The sequence below is a fragment of the Pseudorasbora parva genome, chromosome 7 (assembly GCF_024679245.1).
Source record: "Pseudorasbora parva isolate DD20220531a chromosome 7, ASM2467924v1, whole genome shotgun sequence".
In the NCBI taxonomy this organism is placed as follows: Eukaryota; Metazoa; Chordata; class Actinopteri; order Cypriniformes; family Gobionidae; genus Pseudorasbora; species Pseudorasbora parva.
Window position 1 is genome coordinate 16,806,713 of NC_090178.1, and position 9,721 is coordinate 16,816,433.

Consider the following 9,721-nt stretch of genomic DNA (forward strand, 5'->3'; position numbering starts at 1 on the left):
CAGCTTGCAGACAGGATCATTTAAACGGAGCTATAGTGAGCAATGTAAGTCTTTTAACTTCTCAAATTCATTTCTATGAAAGTTAAGCTTGCAAAGGCATGAACTGAAACGCACCAGACTGAACTCGCGTTGTGAATGTATGCCGCGAGTGTAGTCGCGATTACCTCCGCTCTCATCACTCGTGCAGTTAGTGCTCAGTGCTGTGAGACTCGTGCGGTGACTCACTCATTATATTGAACAGACACGTTCAGTTATTAATTGTAGTGTCTTCTCTCTTCTCTAACTCAGTCACAGTAATGAGGTTGGTGGCGTTGGGAATGGCCTCACAGGGCAGCGAAGCATTCTGGGAATTGTAGTCTTTTATCCCCATGGGACAAAAATACATTTTCTGACTTTTCTCAGTCTAGAAGACACCAAATTCAAAAATAATTTCACATTTCTACTGCATTGATGACCCAGTTTAAATACAGATTCATCTTCCCAGCGCTGAAGTACCCCTTTAAGCTTTGTATCAGTAGAACCCTGGTAGTATATTCAAATGATGGTACTTTCCCCCCTCACATTCCCCTGAGACGAGATAATTATGCATTTTATTTTTAGAGAATTATAGGATTTCGGGCATTCATAAAGGAGCAGTGCAGAGAAAAGTGTTTCAACTTTTCAATTAATTCATATGAAAGTTTAGCTTCCATATGCGATCTGAAGACACGCCAGAAGCAAGTGCATTCTGGGAGTTGTTGTTTTTCATCCTCATGAGCCAAAAATACATTTTCATGCACCAAGTTCAGAAATAATTTCATATTTCTTTTACATTAGTGACCAAGTTTAGAGACAAAGCTTAATGCTAAATCATTTAAGTAACCCTTTAAGTACACAATTATATAATACCAATTTAGATCAACCAATGACCAAGCAATGCCTCATTTTGTTCTGTTTTTTTGTCTGTTGTGTAAATGAGCAATTGAAGAAACTTTTAAGTAAGAAAACACTTAACCCGTTTAATCCCAAATTTTTTCCTGCAATGTGAGTACATGCAATTTACTCTTTAGACCTCCCTAACACACAAACGTTATGCCTTCTTTGATTTTATGTTGGTTAAGTTAGTGAAATATTAGTTTTTATACTCGGTCACAATAGTGACCGGTGGGAAACAGCATAGACAGAATTCATACAAATTCTTCTATTAGACCTATTTACACGTTTGAAACTTAAAATTACAATAACATATCCAACATATAAGAATGAGATATGATTAGAATTTACTTCAAAACTGTTTCTATTGTTCATGATACACAATTAAAAAATATAATTGGGGTATGAAAATTGCAACCCATTGAAATAAATACAAAAATCTAGGTAACACGTTCATCTTCACTGAATTAACGTGTCCGGCCAAAGAGAGGGGAAGAGATCTAGGCACTTACATGTAGTTATTACTCCTAAATATTAGGAAGAGCAACTTTAAACATTGAAGCACCAATTGGTAAATCCGAAATTGGGAAGTTTATAAGGTATATCTCATAGATATAGATAGATAGACAGACAGACAGAAGTATAGACTGATAGACAGACAGACAGAAGTATAGATAGACAGACAGACAGACAGACAGACACAGAAGTATAGACAAAGCATAGACAGAAGTTTAGATAGATGGATAGATAGACAGGATGGATGGATGGATGGATGGATGGATGGATGGATGGATGGATGAATGGATGGATAGATCGTTTTTAGTTCAGTCTGTGAGAGTTCATATGAATAACACAGAATGAAATAGAGGGGACATATTCTGTGTTATACTACTGGTCACAATTGTGACCGTCTTCATTTATCTGCATCCTGACAACAGAATAAACTATGTATTAATATAATTTCAATATGTATGTATAGATAACCCTTTCATAATGATGTGTGCAAAAATTAATGAGCTATTCAAAAATTAACTTTGATTAATTCATTACATTTTCCTGTCATTTCTGTGCTTTCACATTGTTATTGTGTTAAGATGGCAGTACCAAGAAATAAGTGTGTGTGGTCACACGACCAAACTACACAGCAACGTTAGACCTGCCCAGAACTCATGTAGACATCTTAAATGTGTATTATAAATGAAAATTTGCTTCATAATAGAAGTTGCTTTTTAATACCACACTAAAATATGCGAGGAAAATTTAGTCACACATTTTCCGGTGATCAGTGGGATTAAACGGGTTAAGCAAAACATCATCAGGTCAAAGTGTCTGAATAATTTTGGCCCCAAATATATAAATGAAATTTGGTGTAAAAAAGTTTGAAAAAAAAAAAAAAGTTGTAAAAAAGGTGTGTGTGTGTGTGTGTGTTAAGTAGTCTCTTATGCTCACCATGCTCACCATGGCTGCATGTATTTTATTAAAAATACAAAAAAAACAGTAATATTGTGAAATATTATACAAATGTAAAATAACTTTCTTCAGTTTGAATATATTTTAAATGTAATGTATTTCTTTGATGCAAAGCTGAATTTTCAGCATCCCTACTCCAGTCTTCAGTGTCACATGATCCTTCAGAAATCATTTGAATATGCTGATTTTTCTGCTCAGTGATACATAATTCTTTTAAAGGGGTGGTTCTGTGTTTTTTTCTAGGCTTGGTTGTGTTTATGGGGTGGAGTATAACATGTCTTAATACTTCTTTTTAATGCTGTATTTTTCTTATATTTTACCTTTATTCCACACTGCTGTCTTCACTGTCCTTTGAACGGCTCGTTTGCTTCCTGCTTCTATGAAGCCCATCCCTCCGAAAAACGCAATGGTCTTAGATTGGTTAGATGGCCAAATGTAGTTTCATGTATTTTTATTGGCTGAAGTGCCAAGCACAGGTTGTCCAGAAATGTCACGCCCCTTACTATTACGGGCAGAAAAAATCTGCAGTGACTAGCAAGAGTTTATGATGTCACCGACCCGGGAAGAAGCTTGTTGTAGTCCAAACCAGCCGTTTTTGTAGGCAATAAACTGCCGTAACATTAAAAGACAATATCTCCGTTTGCATTGAACTTTCAGCGCTGTAACATTGCAGATACTGTTTATGCTCAAGCAGCAACATTACACACTAACTAAAGTTAAAAAAAAGTGAAAATCGCATGCAACCACCCCTTTAAGATTCTTTGATAAATAGAAAGTTATGCTCTAATTTTATTATTAATAATATAATATTTAAAATAAAAAATACATATATTATGTGTGTATCTACTGTAAGTCTGCGCAGGAGCAGCAGCAGTAGTTGTTGGGAGCATCGTGATGGATGGGATCACATAAGTGCTTGTGAGGCCGAGGGCCTCCTGGGAGCAGAATTTCGGGAACCAGGAGGAGCTATGGGAGGGCCAGATGTAGATATTTTCCCAATAAGGAGGAGGACCACTCCTGCACGCCCTGCACTGTTTGGGGACCATCCAGACCTCACCCCTCTCATTGACACTAACTTTGGGCCTTTGCCCCCGTCTCATGATCTAAGCAGCTCGGGCTTTGACTTTGGGGGACTGGTGGAGAAAGCGTACCAGGATCATGAGCCCTCGCCAACACTGGCCTTCCCCCCTTCTCCTCCAGCTTCACAGCAAAGGCGACGTAGCCTCGGGGACCAGCCTGTCGTACCACCAGAGCTCCCCACGCAGAGCAGTGGTGACTGGGACAGCTCAGTATGGGCCATGGAGCTAAGGGGCAACCTCATTGCCACGGGTCGCAGCAGCGGCAAACTGGAGGTGAGAGAAAGAGAATGCTTTTATAAGGACTCTTGTCAATAATGACCATATATGTCATTAACCTGCCTGTCCTCCTTATTTCCTCCTTCTCTTTTCCCTATCAGCTCTGGGATGCGGTAGAAGGATCATTACGATGCAGTAATGAAGATGGATTATCTGGAATCACTGCCTTGGCTTTTCTTAACAACAGGTGCGTTTATAACCTGAAGCTTACACATTGCACTGAGGCACACCAGTTTCAGACACAACTCGTGTTTTCCTGCTGACGGGGATGTTTTCATCTGCAGAATCGTGGCAGCTCGTTTAAATGGCTCACTGGATTTCTTCACTGTGGAGATCAACAAGCCTCTCGGGTTGCTTCAATATCGCGGTGAGTTGTCAAAATATTTGACAATTATTCGAAATTACTTCTAATCTTGAAACCCTAAAAAAAAGGGAAGATAAACACTAACAGTTACTCAAAGGGGAAAGTGGATGTCCAACATGGAGGCATTTAAAGCATTTTACCTGTTTTTGTGCACCAGGGCCCCCAGGCCGAGGCAGTCTGCCCCCCTCCCCCTGTTACAGTAGTGAGGATGTGATCAGCTGTCAGCTGACACGCTCAGTGCAGTGTGCCCACCAGAAACCCATCACTGTGCTCAAAGCTGCCGCTGGCAGAGTCGTCACCGGCAGCCAGGACCATACAGTCAGAGTAAGAGACACATGGCACATTTCATAAGGATCAGTTTGTGGAAATGTTCAGAATTCATCAGAATGGTTATAAAAATGGTAAAACGTTAAACAAAACTGAGAACACAATGCTCTGGTTACTGAAAACATTATTAGATACAGAATATTTAATAAACATGTAAGGATGATCTGTAGGTACAGATTCTGTGCAGGCTACGTTTAATTTGTGCTCTAGTCTGGTGTTTATTTCATATTTTTCTTTTATAGGTGTATCGTTTGGAGGATTCTTGTTGCCTCTTCACCCTGCAGGGCCACTCGGGTGGTATAACTGCCATCTACATAGACCAGGTCAGAACCACATCACTAGGTCGCACACATACACCTTGTGCAATACTGGCATTTCATATCTTTAAATTCCAATATTGTGAATTAACTGAAGATGGATGGATGCATACATGCATGCATACATACATACATACATACATACATTACATACATTGCATATATACATAGTAATTAAAGTGTTAGTTCACCCAAAAATGAAAAACATTGTCATCACTCACCCTCACAAACCCCTTCAAAACAGATATTTTTAATGAAATCTGAGAGGTTGTCTCTCCATTGACAGCTACGAAACTACCACTTTGTCACTTCAAATACTTCATGAAAAGATTGTAAGGCTAATCTATATGAATTGAGTGGATCTGAAGAGACACAATCGCTTTATATGATGAACAGATTTAATTTAGTCTTTTATTCACATATAAAAATTGATCAGCGAACATAAATGGAAGCTCAACCATACTTGCATGAACCGAAAAGCGAACCTCATTAGTTCTCACGGAAGCTCAAGTTTGTTGTGTAGGCTGTCAATAAAGGGATAGAAAGCTCTCTGATTTCATCTAAAAGATCTTCATTTGTGTTTTGAAACTGAACAAAAGTCTCACAGGTTTGGAATGACGTGAGGGTGAGTAAAGGATGGCAGAATTTTTATTTTTGCGTGAACTAATCATAATATTAAACTATATAATAACAATTAATAATACATATAAAATAAAATTATTTTAGATAATAATTGAGTAATTGTTTTTATTATACATTTTAAATTAATGTATTTTTAAGGCTGTCTATTGCATACGTTCTATAACAATCAATCACATAAACGTCGCACACCTGTGTGTGATAGTTGCGTAGGAGAGCAGGACAAAAAAAGTCCAATTATTAACAAATGAAAAGGGAAGTCCCGCACACCATCAACTTGCAGTTAAAAGTGATTTATTATTGCAACGTTTCGATCTAGATCTAGATTGAAACGTTGCAATAATAAATCACTTTTAACTGCAAGTTGATAGTGTGCGGGACTTCCCTTTTCATTTGTTGATACATTCTATAACAAAAATAATTGTACAAAACTTAAATTTCACAAATATTTAAATGCGCATATCTGTCAAACTAAAATGTGTTGTGTTGTAGACCATGGTTCTAGCCAGCGGGGGGCAAGACGGGGCCATCTGCGTGTGGGACGTCCTAACAGGCAGCCGGGTGAGCCACGTGTACGGTCACCGTGGTGATGTCACTTCATTGGTTTGCACAACGTCCTGTATCATTAGCAGTGGGTTGGATGACCTTATTTGCATTTGGGACCGTAGCACAGGCATAAAGCTGTACTCCATACAACAGGTGCGTGATTTTAAGAATTCAACAACAGCATATTATGATTAGAGAGATTGCTATTTTTATCTTTTTAATAATGTGTTTCTCTCTTCTCTCTTTGTTTCAGGAGGTGGGGTGTGGAGCCAGTCTGGGGGTGATCTCTGAAAGCCTGCTGGTGACGGGAGGACAAGGTTGTGTGTCATTTTGGGACCTGAACTACGGAGACCTGCTGCAGACGGTGTACTTGGGGCAGAGTAGCGAAGGTCAGAGCGTCAGGCAGCTCCTGGTTCTGGACAATGCCGCCATAGTCTGTGACTTTGGTAGTGAGCTCAGCCTAGTCTACGTGCCCTCTGTTCTGGAGAAGCTGGACTGAACACACACACACACACACGCAAACACCAGCCAACAGATTTAAAAAAATGTCAGAGTGGCCGGCACAAAAGCACTCACCCTTTAACCTGCATAAACGCAGGTTCATTGTAGACATGAATGGTGTTTCTTGTGTCTTTTCATGTACCTCCCTACACTTAGTAGGAAGGGAGTGGCCACTTTTTACCACATCTGAAAAGGATATAATGCAAAACCTGATCTTTTGGTGTTCAACAGGCCTCTGGCGCTCCATCAGAGCATTTTGTACTTTAGGTAGAACATTATGCAGAATATTCTGTATATGAATCCAGACAGAATTACATGAGGGTAGTAAAGAAGCTGCTGACAGTGAAAGGTGGCTCACTTGGCCTGCCTTAAGTGTTTGTGTGCGTGTGCGCGCGTACGAGTGAGTGAGAGTGTGTGTGAGTTAGTGGTAACAAGCTCATGGTGAAAATGCCAGGCTACCCAGCCCAATACCTCTCAGCTGTGTGCCAGCTAGAGGTGAGAGAGTTCACAATAATATGTTTGCTGGGGGAGAAGAGGAACTAAAGGTGGTCGTTGGGGTAGAAAAAGGCATAGATCTTTCCTGCTGAAAGGACTGTTTCTTTGTGTGCGACTATGTTTTGAGTGTTTGAATCTTATGAAAGCTGTTAAGAAAGTTCAGGTTGTATTTCACCCCCTAATCAAGAGAATTCTCTGAGATTTGATTAAAGTGCAAAACTTAAACATCTTAGCTCCCACAACATGTAATTTATTTTCTTTTGATTTTGGGGTGAAACATTGAACCGGATGCTTTGTTTCTGTGAGTGGTTGTGTTTTCAAGATGAATGCTGTATACGTCTGAAATTAATCTCTGGGGTTGGGGGGGTTTAAACTATCTTTTTAATATTGAAATCAATTATTTATTAGTGAAATTTCTAACAATTTGAATGAAACAGCTTATAGATAAGTTAAAGTGGAGATGTGGTCATACATTTTAATATACAAGGAAAGCTTTGACTAACTTATGCCACAATAATTGGTTCTATTGAACACCGACAGGTGTTTTAGTTTCTGTGTAATCCACGTTCCCTTCCTAGGGCAGCAAGATGGGTAGCCAGAGAGAAGAGAAGGGGGAGACATGCTCATTCCAGCCCTGCCTTATTTAAACTCATGAGAGAAATGCTCCTTGGCACACGCTGCGAGCGATGTCATATCTGTTTCCTGAATGAATATTTAAACGGTTCATTTCTACCTGTATTCCAGGTGTGTTTTTAGCCAAGATGTCAGTACAATACACCCAAAGTCATTTTATTATAAATGCAGCAGGTGATGTTGAAAGGTGATGGATAGGGCTGCTTTTTAATACTAGATGTGTATATTTTTTTATTTTTCCTGTATTGAAAAGTGTTTTTTGTTGTAGAGCCGTGAGCAGTTTACAGGTTTCACTGAGATTTTGTTGACCATTAGTTGTTACTGTACGTTTTAGCCCTGTTTATAACTGGGCATGGGGTGTATATGACACATTAGTGTATCCAGTCCATCTCTGCAGAACCCACACAAATATGTGTGTTGGTTTGGCCTATTTTTAATACAAACATATCAATCAACCAATTTTTATGTTTCGAATGTGCTAGTACTGAGACAGGACAAATGCACACATGAATTATTAAAATGCACTGATAAACATCTTTAGTTTTATTAGACTGTAGCAGAGATTTAAACATGGTTCATTTTATTTGAAACATTTTCTATGCGTAATTTTAGTTTTTTTTCTTCTGCATGTGCATTCCTCTGACCTTTTTTTGTTTTGTTTTTTGCATTTTGGCTTATGGTTTGGTAATAAAATATACCAAAGGTGTCCCCATTTTACATGCAACCTAAGTCTTTGGTGATTTTTGCTGCACTTTAAACTTCAATTTGAATCACGATGCTTTAAAGATTAAGGGGGGTTCCTATTATTACAGACTAAACCAACTATATGAAACCAGATTTCTGGTCGCTCAGGGCAACCAGGAAAACAATTTCCATCTGATTATGTGGGGAATTTCCTTGCAAGTCAATAGAAATGCACATGACTCTATCAATGTAAATATAAGTTAATCATTTCGATTAGAAAACTTGTTTAAGTAGTCATTTTTAAGCTGCATTCTTCAAACCATTCAGTAGCATTGGTCGAAGCAGTTGTGTTATTTTTTTTTTGTGAGTGCATTTTTCAATGGATTTGTGTTTGTGGCATTGATATGGCTGGACTTTCATAAGACCCAATGGTCTTACAGACTGTGCAGCTGCCGTGTGTAGAGCAAGGATGCTCAAATCTTGTTAAAACACTAGAGAAATAGCAAAAAGCAATCAATTTACCACGAGCTGATGATGTTTGGCCAGTTATCACTAAAGAACAAATGTATGGCTAGCTCTTATCAATTTATAAGAGTGGTTAGAACGTAACTTTTTTACCATTTTGTTTTTAGGGTGTCAGATAATGAGATTAACCACATGAGAACAGTGTGCTGAGTGAAGACAATAATCATTTCTATGACCATACTGAAAAGCATTTTCTTGATGGCAGGGTTGCTGCCACATACAAAGGCAGCCGTTGTAGTATATCGTTTGGGAGTGAATTCGCACCAAGCTCCATTGTGTTCGTTTTACTGTTCTTTCTCCCTTTTTAGAGCACATTCCTAGACATGATTCAATATGTGCGGTATTCAAGTGAAATACTGACCTCGATTTGCTGTATCTTACTGCTGCTGAAGTAGAAATGGGGTGGAGGATGTTTAAAATTATGTGAAATACCTGAATGTTGCACTGTTTCTTAAGATGGGGAGGGGGCAGAGAGAGACTGTGTGTAAATATTGTTCTGTCTTTTTTTGAGGGGGGCTGCTCTGCCCTCTTCTGTCTTTCCCAAATACACTATACAGTGTAACCAGACAGTAGAGGATGTAACTAATGATCTGTTCTATTTTTAACACAGGAAAAAAACTAAAAACTTTGTACTAATTTGCAAATAAAAAGGCTTTGTTTCCTTTCTCTTTGTTCTCATTTGTTTATTTTCTGGTATTAAAGTAATGTTCTAGGTGAAATACAACAAACTCTTATTAACAACTTTTGTAGCTTGCTGTGATTGTCACGTACTGACAAGGGTTTACGTACAGCAATGTAGTACTCAAAGGTGTAAGATGAGATCTTAGTTTAGTGGTATTGGTTTTTACAACAAAAAAAATACAATGCTTTTGAAACTGACGGTGAACTGTGAAAAACATGTAAATGTCATGCTTATACATTAAACATTTTTGTATAGCCATCAATAGAGAAGG

At 38.5% G+C, this 9,721-nt stretch overlaps 1 protein-coding gene across 2 annotated transcripts in view; it reads left to right on the plus strand.

Moving 5' to 3' along the window:
- scap (SREBF chaperone) overlaps positions 1–7,161 on the plus strand; it is a 31,495-nt gene extending 24,334 nt beyond the window's left edge. Inside the window, exons 17-23 of one of the 2 annotated variants that reach the window (XM_067448326.1) lie at positions 3,236–3,734; positions 3,839–3,924; positions 4,022–4,104; positions 4,259–4,425; positions 4,671–4,751; positions 5,877–6,083; positions 6,184–7,161. In XM_067448326.1, the coding sequence (XP_067304427.1) occupies positions 3,236–3,734; positions 3,839–3,924; positions 4,022–4,104; positions 4,259–4,425; positions 4,671–4,751; positions 5,877–6,083; positions 6,184–6,429 (1,369 nt within the window). In that variant the 3' untranslated portion in view covers positions 6,430–7,161. The remainder of the gene's footprint in view (positions 1–3,235; positions 3,735–3,838; positions 3,925–4,021; positions 4,105–4,258; positions 4,426–4,670; positions 4,752–5,876; positions 6,084–6,183) is intronic. The other variant, XM_067448327.1, reaches the window with a different exon arrangement.
- The last annotated feature ends 2,560 nt before the right edge of the window (positions 7,162–9,721 follow it).